Here is a 17,779-nt window from a genome sequence, read left to right as displayed (position 1 = left end):
GAGGGGATCGAGCGCACCCTCAGCCAGTTCCCAGCTGCCCCCAGGCTGGGGGAGCGCTGACCTGCTGGGGGGCAGGAGGCTCTGCAGGGGGGTCTGGGCAGGCCGGGCCGATGGGGTGAGGTTCCACAGGGCTCAGTGCCGGGCCCTGCCCGAGGGTCACACCAGCCCCCCGCAGCTGCAGGCTGGGGCAGGGGCTGGGAACTGCCCGGCAGGGAAGGGCCTGGGGGCTGGTCAGAGCCGGCTGGGCATGAGCCAGCTGTGTGCCCAGGGGCCGAGGGAGCCACCAGCTCCGGGCTGGTGTCACAAACTCTGTGGCCAGCAGGACTAGGGAAGCAGAGTATAACATTGTCAATGTTTTATGTCAAAATCTTTATTCCTATTTCCTGTTGGGTTTGGGGGTTTTGAATTAATTTATTTTGTGTGATGATATGTTCTTTCATTCTGAGTATGCTGGAAAGCAGCTATTCTTAAAACTTGTAATTGAGTCGAATTTGGAAAGTAATAATGCCTACTGAGTGATACAAGTGTATATGATAAATATTTGTATGCTTTCTAAAAGTAGCAATGTATGTGTTCCTAGCATATTACTTTTTTTCCTAAGCTATTCACCTAGTTCAGTGTCTTGAACAACTCCTAATGTGTGGGAAACTTAATTAGCTAATAATTGTCTAGTTGATTTGACTTAGAACTGATAACATTTGAACAAGAAAAAGGGGCAGTGTGATTGAAACCTGTCATAGAGATGTTTGCTATTCTGTACGTTTTCTTTATTATTCTGAGTAAGTGTTGTTTTTCATTAGCAATATAACAAGGTGACGCCAAAATAGAAAGTGGTGTTTTAAAAAGATCAGACATACCATATTTTCTACAAATAAGAAACAATTTCTTGTCTCTTACAGTAATATCTCCTGACACCAGTGTATCGATCTTCAGTTGGCAAGTGAATACATACGGTCAGGGAAAGCCATCTACTTATTTGGGTGTATTTGACATTAATCGCTGGTATCATGCTCAAATGCCAGATTCACTAAGGTAGATTGATTTTTTTTTAAGTTCTTTTCAATATCCCTACAAATAATTCATCTGAAAGTCGGTGTTTAGCTTATGCACTTGTTTTCTTTAAGGCCAGAAGAATTCCTTCATGATTGCCCCTATTTTGCATTGTGGTCACTGGATACTGTAGTAAGCATGACTTCTCCAAACCTCATCTTGGATATTTTGGTACATGAGAGGAGTCTGAGTCGAGGAGTTCCTCCTTCTTATCCACCACCTGAGCAGTTTTTTAATCCAAGCACCTATAGCTTTGGTAGGTATTTCACTGCTTTTGATAGTGATAAGCCTAAACTGAGGTCAAATACCATTTCTTGGTTCTCTTGTTCATTGTTTGTTACTTAAAAACTAAATGAAACCCCTGCAAACCCTACTCGGGTTGTGTTGTACTAACAAGGTGTTTAATATTGTGAAACATACCTGACAGTTGCTGAGTTTTGGTGCTCTTGCAATGTAGCCTGTGAAGTGGTGATGGTTATAAAATGAAATTACTTTGAACTGGAGCCAAAGCACAGCACCTTGGTAGCGTTAGAGGTGAAATTTCTACATTCAGTAATTATTTAAAAAAAAACAACTTAAAGCGAAGAACGCGGGAACTGTTAGCAATTTCCAGATGCCACTGCTTAAACAATATAAACTGCTCATAACTGTGAGAGTGTGGACTATTGTTAAATGTTCATTGTTTCTGCAGATGGTACGTGCTTGCTGAACTCCGGAGTTGTTCACATGACTTGCACTGGCTTCCAGAAGGAGGTGATCTTTTACTGTATTTTTGTGGAGAATGTCAAGAGAGATACCTTTTTGAAGTTGCACTGCTTTCAGTGTCAGAGACCATTTTATACTCATTCTGCTCATCCACATGCATAATTGCAATTATATCCCGCCACTTCTGTGTAAATGGTAATGTTTTAGGTCCACTCTTGGGACTGTAAATCTACCATTGTCTCCTGCGTAAGGCATAATCAGTGATTGAATGTCTAGAAAGTTACACAGCAGTGGTCTTGGAGCAAGAACAAAAATATACGAGTCAGGAAAAGCTGTTACTACTTTATTGCTCTCCAGTCAAACTGCCTACATAGTCTGGAGTTAGGGTTTTGATCCCTGATTAACTTGAAAAAGGAGGACAGAATGGAGAAAATGAAAAGCTATTTATCTGTTTCAGAAGAAATGGATTTTTTTTTCTCCCAAACTTGGCAAAATTGTAACTTCTGAGGCACTGTGCAGCTTGTGACAAATAATGTTGACTTAAGTTTCAGCTCTCTAAATATTTCCCATGTAAATCAGCTTCTGCACAAACAAGTGGAGAAAGGATCTTCCAGAGTGTGTCATTTCAAGTTGTGTCTTAGTGTTAGCTTATATAGGATGTGTTTTGTATTGGTATTCGGGGGAAAAGGAAGGCCTGTGTCTTGACAGAGAATTATAAACTGTAACTGTTAGTTTGGCTGCCATCTTTATGTCTTTACTATGACTTTACTCTGTCTTTACTATAAACTATACTATAGCTACTATAGTATCTATATTAATGTATATATAATATGTAGAATACTATAGACTTCACTAAAGGTTTTCCGTAGTCTTTACTGTGACTCTACGTAGTAATGCTTACTCGGCTTGCTAACATAAAGCATGTTACTGATGCTTTCTGACAGTTTAAGGGAACATTTAGATTATTGCTCTTAGTGATTATCCTTTGTGATTGAATAATAATGCTGTCTTAATCTGTCATTTCTGACTGATGTTTCAGACCTTGAATTTTTTAAGGAAGTCTGGTCCTTCAATAAGCGAAGCCATTCATGACAGCTACAACAGGTGTCTTGTAGCTGGCTTGCTGTCTCCAAGACTAGTTGACGTCCAGCCATCCAGTTTGAGTCAGGTGGGTTTATATCGGGGAATGAAGGGGGAAAGACATCTGTGTTGTCTGACAGGTCCGTAGAGGCTACAAGACACAATAATCATCTGATTTTCTTATTATTTGCAAGTTGCATTAAAATGTAGGTGTTGGCTTTAGTTAGCAGAAGTAGTAGTGTTTTTAGATCCGAACTACTGAGTTTGATTGGTAACAGCCCTAACAGAGCTGTCTTTAGAGACACATTCTCTTATTTCTCTGCTACAGATATGCACAAGGAAGTGTCGGTCAGTGCTGGTCACGTGTAACGTAAAGCATCTTTCCCTCAGAACAACCTTTGTCCCTGTCAGTTTCTCAGGGCGTGAGGTTCCATGCAGTAGCTGACGATGGGTGCATCTTGCTTGGATGTGAGCTATTGCAAACACCAGCTTGCTGCACCGTACATGATCATTTGCTTCCAAGGAAGTGGGCTCTGGTAACAGTTACCATTGCTAGCTCTACCTGACAGTTTCATCACTGCTTCCCCTCATTTTCCCTTCATCAGTAGGGTCTTCTGCATCCTCTCATAGCAGATCTTCACCTCTGTAGCCTTTGTGTTGTGCTACAGTAGCCCAATTTACTGCTCTTAGTCTGCCCTCTTGTTGCTGCAAGACCTTTATCACCTTTATCTGATGAAGTCCACCACCTGCTATCTGCTTTATCCCACAATAGTGATGTCACCTGCCTGTTACAGGTTTTCCATTTGCAGTGCACCAACCTTTCTCTCTCCGAAGGGTTTCATGAGAGATGGAGCCTTTGTGATGAGCAGCCCATCTTCACCTGGGCAGGATCTAAGCTAAGTTGTCAGCTAGTCATCATACAGCAGAGCAATTAGGAGGAAGGGGAGAGCAGTCTTCCCACTGCCCTCATCTTCCCATCTACTGGATTTTTCACCAGATTTGTGGAAGCGCGTTAGGGCAAACAACAGTTCTGCACAGTGTGGTAGCTAAAATACATTTCTTGGCAAGTTGACCTAGCTGGTAGACTGCTTATTTTGCAAGCCTGGGGTAGACTCTTGCATTCAAATTTGATGTTCTGCTGTCAACTCCAGCTTGGAAATAATTTGGGAAATCAAGAAATTTTTTAATAACCTTTGGTGAATTGTGACCATATCGTTCAGAGACTTCCTATCCATTTGAGCAGAGATTTCTTTCAAATGTTATGAAGGCAAATTTCAGTATTAGGAGCAAGAAGCTTAGTTTGGTTTTGTTTGCCACAGTAAGTAGTATTTGGTGCGTTTCCTTGTCTGAGACCTGTTCTCAGAAAAAGATGGAAATAGCACACCTGTATTCTGATATGTAAAAATGGCTTTGAATGTAATGATTTTATTTAGAAGGGAAAGATACTTTTGAATGTGTTTAAAAAGCCAACCAACAAACAAAAAAAAAACCAAAAAGAAAAAAAGTAAAATTTTACGAAGGATCAGCTCATTTGAGAGAACTATCAGAACACTGGCTGAAATAAGCTACTACTTAACTATCACCTGCCTGTGCATACCTGTTTGTTATCCTTCTCAAGGACTGCTGCTGCACTGGAAAACAGTGTTGGAACAACTTAAAATTTAAACCTGTTAGAATTTAAATGTTTCACTTCTTTTCTGTTTTTTTAGAAAGTTATAACTTCATGTTTTGGGTGTCAGAACTGCTTCATGTCTTCATAGTCCAGAAAGGTGCTTGACCTTAGCTTCACTGTTTCCACACAAACAGGGGATTAATTCGGTCCCTTTCATACGTTGCTGGTGGCAGACGCCCATGCACAAAACGCAGAGAGGGTGTTAGCAGAGGGTGTTACTGCAAATAGTTACTTGCACACACTTTTCCAAGTTCCAATTATGTAAGATTCTCATTTTATTTTGTCTGTTACGTTTAGGAGGAGCAGCTAGAAGCAGTATTGTCAGCTGCTGTCCAGTCAGGTTCTTTAGAACTTCTGACTGGATGCATTAAGCATTGGACATCTGAAGGTAATCCTGCTTACATTGGTTTTGTGTTATATGTTTTTTAGTTTGAAACTGTTGATTCATTTATTTTTTGTTTCCTTTTTTTTAAAGAGCAGCCAAGTTCTGCTGCTAATTTACGGTTTGTTCTTGAGTGGACATGGAACAAAGTGATCCATACAAAAGAGGAATTTGACCAGATATGTGAGTACTGGTGTAGTCATTCAGCAAACATAAAATTGTTCTTTCTAATTGAGCTTATCCAGTAATCTGCTGGTATACAACCTTGCACGCAGTTCTTTAAGTATACTTCGAAAATCTGAAATTTCTCTGCAGGCTGGTGATTTTGTATTTGTTCTTGAACAGGTATTCCACTGTTTGATGGCTCTTGCAACTTCATTGACCCGCAGACACTACAGTCCTTACAGCACTGCCAGTTGCTTTTGAGCAACCTTAGTACAGTCTTAACCTGTTTTCTAACAGAAGCACAAGAGCTTACTGAGAAAGGTTTGTAATAGTATTACTAAGTCTTTGGTATGTTTCATTAAGATTTGGGGTTATGCTTAGGTTTTAAGTGTGGAAACGTGAGCTTTTGTTATTTTTGATTATTAGAAGACAGTCAAATTTAGCTGGGAGAAGGGGCTTAAATCTGCAAGGTTGGGTTCAGGGAAGTAGTTTGTTGTGGAGTTCTCGCAAGTGGGCAGGGGAGGCTGCATTCTGCAAGAAGCTATGTAGGCAACTGGGTTGAAATTACAGCAATCGAATGCGGTGATGCTGAACGCTATTCTTTTTAATTTTTATCTAGCAATTTTTAATCACATGGAAATATTGTATTGCAAATTAGTAGAAATTATAAAGGAAGCATAAATGAGTACCTTGTAAAGTTACTTGAGTTTCTATATATTTTTAAATTATAAATTGTTCTTAGCATATTGAGGAAAAAAATTACTACTTTGTTATAGTAAAAATCTCTACTACGTGAAAAACAAATATCTTACTCATTAGTGTATTTAATAGTTCAGTCTTTATTTTTTCCTTATTATTTTAACCTTTAGTGAATCTGGCTCTTTGGAGAGGTTGGTTTTAGTTCTGATGGTGACTCTGAGTTTTTTGTTCAAATAAGAAAGTGATACAGAGTGAAAAATAGAAAGTATAAAAATAACATGGTAGAAATCTTTGTCTTTACATTTAGTCTGAGGTAGGGAGTTCTGTAAAAATGAAAGGAGTTGCATTACCAAAATAATCCTGTGCCTTTTTTCAGGTTTTGCAGACTTGACAAATAAGCAGGTGGTAACTAGCCTCATTTCTTTGTATGCCCAAGTGGTCATCTGGTTCTGTCGATCCAGTCTCCTTCCAGAGGGTTTAGGTAAGCGTAAACTGTTAATGCATGTGTAACAAGGAGACTGTCCGGTAAGTGATTCCTGTGTACACATGCTTAGACAGTAAGTCGTGTGGGTTCAGTGACAATATGTGCTGAAGTTCTGTTGGTGAAACTGGGATTTTACTGTTTTTTCAAATGGTGTAGAATAATGCAAGCAGTTTTTCTTGGATGTTTTTTAGAAGGAACAATAAGCCTCTTGACTTCAAGGAGTTGCTTGTGTCCCCAGCACAAGTATATTTGTGATTTTGATCAAATAACTGTTAAAAAATCAATACTGGAGTGCTTGTTTTTACAATAAAAGCATTACCTGCATGTTTTGTTGAACTTCTTGTTTATTGCTTGAGGAAGAAATACACCTTGGAAATTCTTCTTTATTTGGGTGGATTATAAATTCTGTTGTCAGCCGTAATTGTCTTACAGATGCTTACATGACATGTTGAAAAAAACATTCCCTTTGAGAATTGTTAAGGTTTTTTTATAGTGAACTTCAGCTTACACTACATGTTCTGAATGCTACATCAACTGTAAACTTGAAAGGGTGCTCAAGGCAAGAAGATATTGAGTCTTGTGTCTTACATCTCTTAGCAAAGGCAGAAATGGGGTTGGCTTCTTTCAGAGTCTGAGGCTTCTTGATGCTTAGCTTGTATGATTTCTGTCTTTTTAGTCAAGAGTTTTAGTTTAAAATGTGATATTACTTCTTTAACTTGCTTTTACTTTTTTGCCTGTAGATGATGCTATGCATTTGTCTAGACCTTTCTACAATTATCCTCTGATTCAGAGCTACTATACTGGTCATCGACAGAAACTTGAGCGTTTCTCAAGGTAAGCCTTACAGGAAAACTCTAGAACACTTCCACTGTAAATTTAGCAGAACTGTATGGCTTTTTTTATCAGTAATAAAGTGTTTGCTGTGCTTAATGCATTTTCTGGTAGTACTCCTGAGTGATGCATGTGTTCTCTTGAACACAGAGGTTACTTTCCTATGTTAAAATGTATATATATACTTCTACTTAGTACCATTAGTTGATATCATTTTTTTGGTAGCGTCCTTAATTTACTGGCTAATTGGTATAATTTGTTACCACTGAAAAAGATCATGTGATTAACATTAAAGTCCCTTCCAGATGAACGCACTCTCTACAGGGCTAGCTTACCAGCATAGAGGTGATATGCCCTGGATTAAATGATAATAGTTTTTTCTTTGGAAATTATACTGAAAACTAAATAAAGACTTGAAGAAGCTTAGGCTATGGCACTGTGAGCAAGGTGAAGGTGGAAGCTGCAGTGTATTATATATTGACTTTAAAGTTCATCTTGCATAGCTTGCCTCTCAAGTAACTTACTTAGAGGCTTGTGTGTTGCGTAGAAGCATACAACCTCTGGTGTGCTTGTTCTGCTTTTTATCATCGTATTAAAGGGTAGCGTCACAGCAGAAGACTGTGATGGACTTCTGAAGAAAGTTCAGCCAGCCGTAATTGTACTGTATGTGTACAGAAACGTGAATGCCGCTGAAGGAGGATACTGAAATTTACCTGTATGCTCATCTTTCTGAAAACAACTTTTCAGGAACAAAAGTGAGATGCTGAGAACAAAATCTGAAATTTCCATTATGTTGTCTCAGAGCTGTGTATTGAAACACTCCAATTTGAGGCTTTAGATTCATGATAAAGAATAGACCTGCTGTTTTGAGAATGTTAGGTTTCCTCTGTTAGGCAGTATGAGAGTGGTTATTTCTGACACTTAAAACATTTGTTTACGCTTCCTTGTTATTACAACAAAAAACAAAATCTGGAAACGAAAGGGTCATTGCAACTTTTCCTTTAGTAAGAGAGCTTTCAGGATTTCTGTTTTGAAGTCCTTTAATAATGTGATCTAACTAACTTCTTTCATCTGACTCAAATTTCCTTTTTGTGCATTCCAAGTCATAATCATGCCTTTGTATGTGTGTTACTTTCTTTGACTCATGGGAGCTTTTTTTTTTTTTTTCGTTTTGACTGGAGGAAATCTGTTTCCCTGAGAGGCTGGAATTAGTGTTTTACTCTGTCCCAATCCTTGCTACCTTTTGTTCCAGAGGAAAATGGGATTCTGACTGCTTGATGATTGATGGAATGGTTTCCCAGTTAGGAGACCAGGTTGAGAAGTTGTGGCGGAGGGATGAAGGAGGAACAGGGAAATACCCACCTGCTAGTTTACATGTGAGTGTTATGGTCACTGAAAACAACAGCAGAATTCCACAAAACCCCACCCAAAAGCTAGTGATTTGTGAAAGACTGGAGTTTTTAAAAAAAATCTAAATTTTTCATTTCAGGCACTGCTGGATCTCTATTTGCTAGAAAGCATTGAAGAAAGCTACAAACATGCGATTGTATCCTTTCTAGTTGTTTTTATTACACCTTCAGTGTACGAACATAAATATTCTTAAATGTTTGTCACCTGTGTGTTTAATAGCCTCCTTTAATTTATGCTTCAAACACAATGCAAGCCACAGCATTTAATTTAGAATGAAGTTGTAGACAGAAGCATTGTTTTATTTTCGTACTGTGGATTTGTTATGATTTCTTGTTTATGTTTTGTTGCAGTCCTTTCTGATATTTGAAAACAGATTTACTAATAAATGTTAAATATAAAGAACACTCTTAATTTTTCTCAAAATCTAACACTGTTTTAAATTTTTTTAAAGCACCTATATCTGTAGGTACACTAAAATGCTCTGCTTCAGAGCAAAAGGGTTTCTAACAGTGGTTCACCAGTACCTGATCTTTGCCGAAACCATCCATTTTCCAGAACAGCTAACAGTGCTTGCTTTTGTTTTGTAAAAATGCAGGCACACAATTAATAAACACAGAAGTCATTGGGCAGAAACTTAATTTTTAAGCTGCTGAAATATACGGAAGTGCTTTGGTTGGTTGTTGCCTTACCCCAGAGGGGAGCCTGGAGAGCAAGTGGTTTTAAAACTGTTGTACCCCAGAGCTGTATTCCGAGAGCATGTCCCTAAAAATGGGTGTCAAGAGAAAATGACACTACCAATGAGTGGTCTGCATACTGTTTTGAGTCTGGTCTTAGTGATTCAGAGCTAAGTTGTATTGTAAGGACACCATGATTGATGTTGTTTTGGAAATTGACATGTTCTGGAAATGAGGAAAAAAACCAAGTGTAGAATTTGGTTGCTTTAATAATTAAGCATTGGATGCTCAAATCTTTTGAGTGTCCAACTGGTAGCTCCACTGACCAAAGTGGGAACCTGAGTTTATAACTGAAGTGTTTCGATAGGTAAAATTAACCTTTTTGAGTGCCTTACACAAATCAAGTATCTGTAATCTGGCTTTTTATTCAGAATGCAATATTGTGGTTAGGGTCCGACTGTCTTCAGGTTATAGTAGCTTAAAATGGCAAGACTAGTAAATTCATATTTCCCGCTTCCTACCATTTTTATATTCTTTCATTGTGTTTTTCTACAGATTAAGTGATAAATTTTTGGTCTTACAAATTTATTAGCCTTAATTAGATACTTTGATATCAGACAATTTACCTGCTGCTAGACATCATGCATTCCTTTCCGAATAAAACAGAAACTTCAATTGACTCCTTCCCAACAGCCTTTGCCATCCCTTGGGGTCTTGTTAAGCTTATTCAAGGTTTCTGGCTTCTAGATCACAATGATTATGAAGTAAGTATGTTGCAGTTAGACTTAGATTACAGTACAAAGCTGTAATCTGTAAAATGATTTAATAAAATCAGTGCTTGTATAACGGGTGCTAAAAAATTCAAAGCTTTTTTGTGATGCTGCCGCAACATCTTCAGCAGTAAGTTATGATTTGAAATTTTGATTTAATTATTTTGAAAGGAAATTGATTAAAACAAAGGAGAAATCTCTGTTAATAATGCTTGATATTTGAGTTTTCAAAGCTATCAGTTTATGTTGTTTCAGCAGACCGCTTGAGCACTTTCTCAAAACCAGTGTTTTAGGAACTTTTAATATTAAAACTATGATCATAGCAGCAAGATTTGAGATCGAAGACTGCAAAAGGGATTTTCAACCTAATTCATGCTCTTTTTGATGCTGAAGGTTGTTCTTTGCCTATCACGATGTTAATATAATGTAATTGGGAGAGCAACTTTTATTTAGTAATGGATTTATAAAAAGTGTTGTTTGTATACCAGCATGTGCTTCACCTAGAAAAGTGAATTACTCCTTTTCAAACGCTCACTTTAGTCTGTATGGCTAATGGATTTTTTTTCTCTGCAAACACTTAAGATTTTTTATTTATATGTCCTGTACAGAGTATTTCATTAGGTAGTCATATCAGTTTATTTAACACACATTCACCCTTACTTAAGAAACTTTGGAATATTTATTTTTTTCACATGTGTGTATGTATATGTCGTAATAAACCTGATCTCTAACTTCTACAGAACGCACTGGCCCTGCTCTTTCATCCAGCTACAATGAAAACTGCATCGTGGCAACACATGAGAATTATTCAATGCCTCATGTGCCAAGGAGAGCATAGGCGAGCCCTCACATACATACAGATGATGAAGCCATCAATGTCAAGCAGTAGTGAAGTGCGGCTTTTCCTCACGGTGTTGTTGTCGAATAGGTAAAGAAATATATTCCACCATTTTGGAATTCAAATATTGCAAAAAGTGGAGAACAAATAATACAAAACACGATCCCCTAAATTTCCTTTAAACTTTGCCTGCAATGATTTGGGGGCATCTTTTTGCATATACTGTTAATATTCCTTTACATCTCAAAAAATTGATCACAGGTGCATGGTGGAGGCTTGGGGTCTGTTGCAGCAACACACCACCAAGTTAAACATGGAAGAGCTGTTAAAACACATGTATGAAATCTGTCAGGAGATGGGGCTCATGGAAGACTTGCTGAAGCTACCTTTCACAGACACTGAACAAGTAAGTGTGGACAAGAATAACTCATACTTGTCTCTTTGAAAAGAGAAGAGGCAGAATCATAACAGCTTTTGGAAATGTGTTACTTCTCACAGGAGTGTTTGGAGAAGTTTTTAAAGACCAATGCTGGCGTTCAAAATCATGAATATCTTTTGGTCCACCACCTGCAGCGTGCCAACTATATCCCAGCACTGCAGCTGAATCAGTCAATGAATGTTAATCTTCCGGTAAGTGTAAAAATTCTGTCCAGTGTGCAAGTTTCTGTTAGGTGTTACTAACTGGTTTTGATAGTGCTCAATGAAAAGCCTGCTTTGTTTTTCATACTAGTTTTTGAAATACTAGAATAAGTTTCTATACCTTAAGTTACAGCTGAACTTGAAAGTTGAACAAAATATTTCGCTACTCCAAAGCTACTCTGAGAAGTTATAAATTACGTGTTACAGACCATTGTGAACTCCGCTTCAGAGCATTTGTTTGCATCTGAGGAATAAATCTGTATCTTTTCTATCAGCCAGTATTAACATTCAGTTATTCAGATACATATGTTATGTTTGCTTTAGACTGTTGAAAGTTGTATCACTCGTTTCCGTGGAACGAAGAGTATGTTGTATGTCCTCTCTTTATCTTGCATGCAAGTATATTTTTCTAGGTGAGAGCAGTCTGGATGCCAGTCCACAGGTAAAATTTGTGTGGTGCTTTGGTTGGGTTTTTTTCATTTATTTATTTCCTCACATTACAGCCTGAGCTCTGCAGTTCCACAACTTTTCCTTTTACCACTTCTATGACAGAAGTTCTTGTCTAACTTCCATTTCTCAAAGTAGCCAGATGAAATTTTGTGTTAGGTGAACTTCTGTTACAAATCTGCGATACATTTGTTGTTTTCCAGAGTGATAGTTTTCCAGTGAATCAAACTTAAAAGGTGGTCTTGAAAGTTTTAGGTCCTGCATATGTCTGTAGGCAGCTTTTTCTTATACATTTTAATATTCACAAATTACGTGTTTTGTGCAACGTAATTTGGAGTTGTCCTGTATATTCAGTCATCTCGGACGTTGGTGTTTTATGCAAAACAAGGGAAGGCCTGCTAATTTGTAAACCATTTGGAAGTTGCAGGTGATAACAGGTGTATTAGCTTACAGTGCTTCAGAGTGCCAGAACTGTTTTAACTTATAACTTGCGAGTTCTATTATCTAGTCTTCCTTCCACTTTGCTAAAAATATCAAGTTGAATTGGTACGTGCTGATGGGTAGAGCTGTCTGCAGTTCTGGGTAGCACTTTCTGCAGTTCTGTGCAGTGGACGTATCTTACTATACCTGTAGAGGAAATTTATTCGCTAATTAGAAATAGCACAGATTGTTCTGCACAATGAACTTCTTATAAATAGTTAACTTTTTGTTTTACGCTTTTCATTTGTCAGAATGATCGTGATCCTTGCTTGAGAGAGAGAGCAGTTGCCAGAAATTCTATATTAGATCAATATGGCAAGATCCTTCCTAGAGTTCAAAGGAAGCTGGCTGCAGAGAGAGCCAGGCCTTACCATTTGCCTTCATCGGTCTTCAGAGAAGGTAATTTTTAGAGTGCCATGGACAACTAACCATCACTTTGATTACACAAGGCTTATATTTCTTCCCCTCTTGCTTTACAGTCTCAAGACCAAAGCCATTATCAACAGTAGCAAAACAAGCTAATGCAGGAAATGTACTTACAAGAGCAACTTTCATCAGTAATGTATTGTCCAAAATTGGAGAAGTGTGGGTAGAAAATCAGCAGAAACCCAGTTTCTCACAATATGATAGGTAAGCAGCCTTTTAAACAAAGTTTAGTCTTGAGCTGCATGTTTTCAGGGAAGAGACAGAGAGAAATCCATTTGAATTATGTTAGTGTTTCGGAGGGAAGGTGACATAAATAAAGCTTTGGCTTTTTTGTACATATGATTCTTAAGTGTTATATAAGTAATATTTGGACAGAGATTTTCTGCTGTGGTAATCTTATTTATGCAAAGACATATTTACATGAGGGTAAATGTGTTTACAGAACTTAATATTGCTGAAACTAAAACTGTGATTACCACCAAGCTGTTGGTGTACAGATTTTGATAGACTTGATTGTGTGATCAAATAGTAATCTTATTCCACTTCCTGCCCAGTTTCTTCCGCCTTTGCTTTAAAATAGGCAGAACTATAAAGAGCAGAAAAGAGGCTAGTGGTTATCAGATGATTTCTCTACAGGTGGTATGGTCACATAGACTTGAGTTCTGGTATGTTTGGCCTTCAGGAGAGTGGAAGTCAGACTTATATTTTCCTTTTTAATTCTAGTCCTAGAGTTACAGAACCACTGGTCATAACGCACCGTCTCCCTGAGGCAGAGTTGCCTGATGCATTTGTTGGGACACCAGTTATAAAATCTTCACACAAATGTTCCAGGTACAGTATATCTACAGAAGGAGTATTTCAAAAACATGCTGCTTCTTCTAGTATATGTATGTATACAGTATATATATGTATGTGAGTGCATATACTGTCTGTGTTTGCAGAGTGTTCGGTTTGCATTTAGGTTAAAGGTTGTTAGGGTGCAAAGAAGTGGAGAATTTGAAACGGTGTCAGCATTGAAATGTAGATGAAATTTCTTCTGGTATGAAAATTACATCACTTGTGCCACTTAGAATTGGATTACTCTTGCCTCAGAGGCAGTGATCTAGGAAATAGTGACATGTAAAGAAACAACTAAAAATTAAGAAATGCCTCTAACTCGTTTGTGGGCCTGATACATCGCCCCAACAGTGAGGGTACACCTATATTTCTTGTTCATTGAATCTTTTTGATATGAATCATCTCAGATTTCTTGAATGCAACATGATTTTTTAAATGTATTTATTTCTTGTATTTTAAATTGTGTATCTTAACAGATTGCTGGATTTGGTGGTTCGTCCTCTTCCTTCATGTTCTGTGGCTCAGGGGGATAGCTGGCAGTCACCATGCAGAGCTTCTACTTCATTTGTGGCATCCAGCCCGCTGCAATCAAATATACATGGTTCCACCTCACAAAAGAATTTTTTAGGAGCATCAGGGCTGAATTTACTAGAGACTCCTCTTGTGGTTAAGGTTTGTATTTTAAAAAAAACAGTACCAACCAACAAAACCAAAAGCCTGGAAACTTTGTTTAAAACAAAACCACCAAAGTATTTAGCACAAACACTGTTGCATTCAAATTGTGGAGTATTTTCAGTATGCGTGTGGTTATTGTATATGCAGTCCTTTTGGAAGCAGTATGTTGGGAACAGTCTCAGAGAGGAAAAGTTTAGTTCTAAGTTAATTGCCGTGTTCATGTTGTCCCATAGCTTTGTGAAATACACTTGTTTTTATTGCATGGAACCAAGGAAGTTAAAATTGGACTTTTCAATATCCTTAGATACCTAAAGATGCAATTTGTAGCTTAACCGTCATGTTGAGAGCTCAGTAGCTCTGTGTAGTTTGACTTGCGTACCTACCAGCAAGGTGTATATGCTTCAGTTTCTTAATCTGGTTGAGTGAATGATGACAACGACAAAAATGGTTGAGAGAAACGACACTAATTTAATGTCAGTTAAGTGATGTCAGTCTGTGTTGAATTCAGTGATGACTTTTGCAGTAGTTTATCAATTATGTTAAACTGTATTTCCATTCACGGCCATCAAATTCTTATAATGCAAGGGAATAACAGTTGACTTGCTTACCTGAACAAAATAGTTGTGATCTCTCTGAATTACAACCTTTTTCTTATTTGATATTGTCCATATCGTTAAGCTAGTTCCATTATCTTCCTTTTAAACCCTTTCAGTACTGTAAAATCTTTTCTGAGCTGAGGTAAGCAGACCTGAATACTTCTAGATGAAGATGTGCAGGTATTTTTACGGCAGTGCCACTTAATTTAGTCTAGTGTGTGGATTGATTAATTAGTGAAAAACTAAGCTATCGCTGTTGCTTTGCTGATTGCCGTTTTGCATGGCAGTGTTTTCAGTCACTGTATCTGGGGTAACATTTGAAGCTGCAGGTATTTTAAAAGAGCAGTGTCAAAATTGCAGAAATTATCTAGATAACACTGCAGACAAGAATTCTATATCCTTGTTTCTTCAGGAAATTAATTTGAAAAATAATGTTTTCTGTTTCATCACAAAAACCCCAAACCAACAACAACAACAAAAACCCCACCAAAAGAGTCATAAAAAGCATCGTTTTTTTATCATTAAGGTTTTTGTACGTTTGGAAAAAGAGCAGAGGCTAAACTTTGTCCTCTCTGCTTGTACAAATCCAGTTCGTAATTTAAACTAATAGCTTTGACAAGTGCAGCCTTCTGTTTTGAAGGTTTAACTGGTTTTAAATGAAATTTTTTATTTCTTTTCATAGCGAGCTAAGATTTTGGCCTCAGCTCCTTCTGGTTTTCCTGGGTTTACTCCTCAGTCTATTCTCAGATCCAGCCTTCGCACCACACCTCTAGCAACTCCCTCTGCGTCACCAGGGCGATCGGTTACTCCTCCTCTACGAGCAAAGGAGCCTAGAATATCTTTCAGGGAAGAGAACTCGAATGCAAAATGGACTGCTGGGGTAAGCTGGGTTGAAGGTAGTGATTTTTACATTTAAAAGGCTTTATAGACTGTGATTTAGATTTTTTTAAAAAGTTTTCAAAAACTCCTTATATTGAGAATTTGAATTGCAAATCAGAATGGCAGACTTGAATTTGGACAAGAAAGATTATGGTAGACCTTCTGTAAAATCATATGCCTGCAGGAACATGTTCATAAATAAAAGTCAGTGACCTTGGTGGTTGTTACTCAGGTGTTGTTAGGAGCTGTGTGCTAGCTTCCTGCTATACCTTTTCAAATGGCGGTGTGGCAGGAAGGTAAAGAACATAGGTTGAGCCAGTTGTTTGGGTTTGTTAAGCTTTGTGAATTAAGTATTTTTGAAAGCAATAAAACTCATGAGCTGCATTTACTTTCGGTCTCTGTTTGCAAGGCTAGGTTTACTTAAATTGTGGTAAAAGCAAGACTTCTGATGGAGAGAGCTGTGTTCTCTAGCCATAAAGTTCTGAGTTTTGCTTCTCACCTTGCACCAGGGATAGCATTCGTATAGTTGTCAAATTAAGTTGGTCCATGTAAAAGTTGCCTCTATCTACTCCTTTTGTTCTGTCAGTTGGATTCCCTGATTCAGCTCATCGTGCAGTTGCTGAATCAATGTACCAAAATCAGAGGCAGAGCAGGGCCATGCAGTAGTATCTACATGCACTATATATGTATATACATGCACTAGTATCTACATCTCCATATATGAAACTAAGAAATCTGGATTTATGATACCTTTTATTGTCCGTTATAAAGAACTACTCAATTGTAACAAGACACTCACTCTTATATGAAGTTCTTAATAATAATGCAGTTGCGGCCAGATTAACTTACTTGTTCCATGCTACAGGCATAGTGAACACTAAATATTTTAGTAGTGCAGGCAAGTTGAAACGGCAAGCATAAAAAAAGAGTAAAACCCTGAGTTATGATTTTAGGTATGCAGAGCTCCTTCTTGAAAACACAGTAGTGAACCCAATGAAGAGCCTTGAGATGACAGTATAAGCAAGCGCTTACAAGACCCACTTCATCTGAATTCCTCAAGGTCGTTGAAACTCAGTAGGCAGTCAAAAGCGTGATTAATTTTTACACTCAACTTTAAAAGTGAAGATGTGAATTAATTTTGTAGCACCTTGCTTAAGGTGACACTCGTAAAACTTACAAAATACTGCTATGTGTTCTTTTTTTGGTGTCTTGTTTTGACAAAAAGCATATGCATGTTATTGATTGTGAACTTTTTCTTTTTTTAAAAAAAAAGGTAACAGAAGATGATAAACCGTTGCCCGGAGCTTCATCTGAGCATCATTGTGGAGTAGTGGAGGGTGCCTGGTCTGAAAGTAGAGATAAAACAACTCTGTTTACTCTGAGCTATCCTGAGGATCATCATGCTGAAATGGAAGAGTCTTTAGAAAGCATATCTGGAGATGGTCTGGAGAAAATGGATGTCAGCAAAGAAAATAGTAACTTCTCTGTTGTATCAGACCATACTACTTTGGAGTATCATGATGCAAAATCACCTGGTGATTTTGAAGATGATGTCATCTTTATAGCTGCTAAACCAGCTAATTCTTCCGCTGAAGAAACTGGCGATTTTCAAGAACTGGAGAAGGAGGAAGACAGTGACATTATTGAAAATAAACCTTCCCAGATAGAACAACCAGACTCATCAGAACTAAGAAAAGAAGCTGGTGTGTTTCATCCTATGATAACCTAAGTTTCTGAATTTTTCAAATATCTTCAAAGGTTAAATAGATGAGGAGTGCAGCATTTTAATGATGAGCGTTCTTGAGTGTCCTAGGCACTTCTTTGTCCTAGGCTTTTAAAATCGCTACTGTGTTTGAGTCCTCCTTTAGATATCCTGGGCATTATGAATATATACTGGGTTTGGCTGGCTGTAATTGTAGCTGAGAGGCAGCAGTGACTTGTGGGAGTTTTGAGAGGGATGCAAGTTGAAAACTTATGCTTCTGGTTGTGTTTTGCAGGTATACCTTAGGCTGCAGGGTTTTTTACAGCAAGTTTACTGTA

The 17,779-nt window shown here is 37.9% G+C and overlaps 1 protein-coding gene across 3 annotated transcripts in view; it reads left to right on the top strand.

The window, feature by feature from the left end:
• AHCTF1 (AT-hook containing transcription factor 1) overlaps positions 1-17,779 on the top strand; it is a 41,684-nt gene that overhangs the window by 13,623 nt on the left and 10,282 nt on the right. For all 3 annotated transcript variants that reach the window (XM_055725665.1, XM_055725666.1, XM_014285381.3), the window contains exons 9-29: positions 900-1,032; positions 1,125-1,306; positions 1,742-1,803; positions 2,795-2,923; positions 4,805-4,895; positions 4,983-5,072; positions 5,235-5,375; positions 6,130-6,234; positions 6,978-7,071; positions 8,321-8,444; positions 8,558-8,614; positions 9,770-9,916; positions 10,663-10,850; positions 11,022-11,166; positions 11,259-11,390; positions 12,578-12,725; positions 12,806-12,956; positions 13,476-13,583; positions 14,066-14,261; positions 15,543-15,740; positions 17,013-17,442. In XM_055725665.1, the coding sequence (XP_055581640.1) occupies positions 900-1,032; positions 1,125-1,306; positions 1,742-1,803; positions 2,795-2,923; positions 4,805-4,895; positions 4,983-5,072; positions 5,235-5,375; positions 6,130-6,234; positions 6,978-7,071; positions 8,321-8,444; positions 8,558-8,614; positions 9,770-9,916; positions 10,663-10,850; positions 11,022-11,166; positions 11,259-11,390; positions 12,578-12,725; positions 12,806-12,956; positions 13,476-13,583; positions 14,066-14,261; positions 15,543-15,740; positions 17,013-17,442 (3,051 nt within the window). The remainder of the gene's footprint in view (positions 1-899; positions 1,033-1,124; positions 1,307-1,741; positions 1,804-2,794; positions 2,924-4,804; positions 4,896-4,982; positions 5,073-5,234; positions 5,376-6,129; positions 6,235-6,977; positions 7,072-8,320; positions 8,445-8,557; positions 8,615-9,769; positions 9,917-10,662; positions 10,851-11,021; positions 11,167-11,258; positions 11,391-12,577; positions 12,726-12,805; positions 12,957-13,475; positions 13,584-14,065; positions 14,262-15,542; positions 15,741-17,012; positions 17,443-17,779) is intronic.

Source organism: Falco cherrug, chromosome 13 (assembly GCF_023634085.1).
Source record: "Falco cherrug isolate bFalChe1 chromosome 13, bFalChe1.pri, whole genome shotgun sequence".
Taxonomy (NCBI): domain Eukaryota; kingdom Metazoa; phylum Chordata; class Aves; order Falconiformes; family Falconidae; genus Falco; species Falco cherrug.
This window is presented reverse-complemented; position numbering and strand designations above follow the sequence as displayed.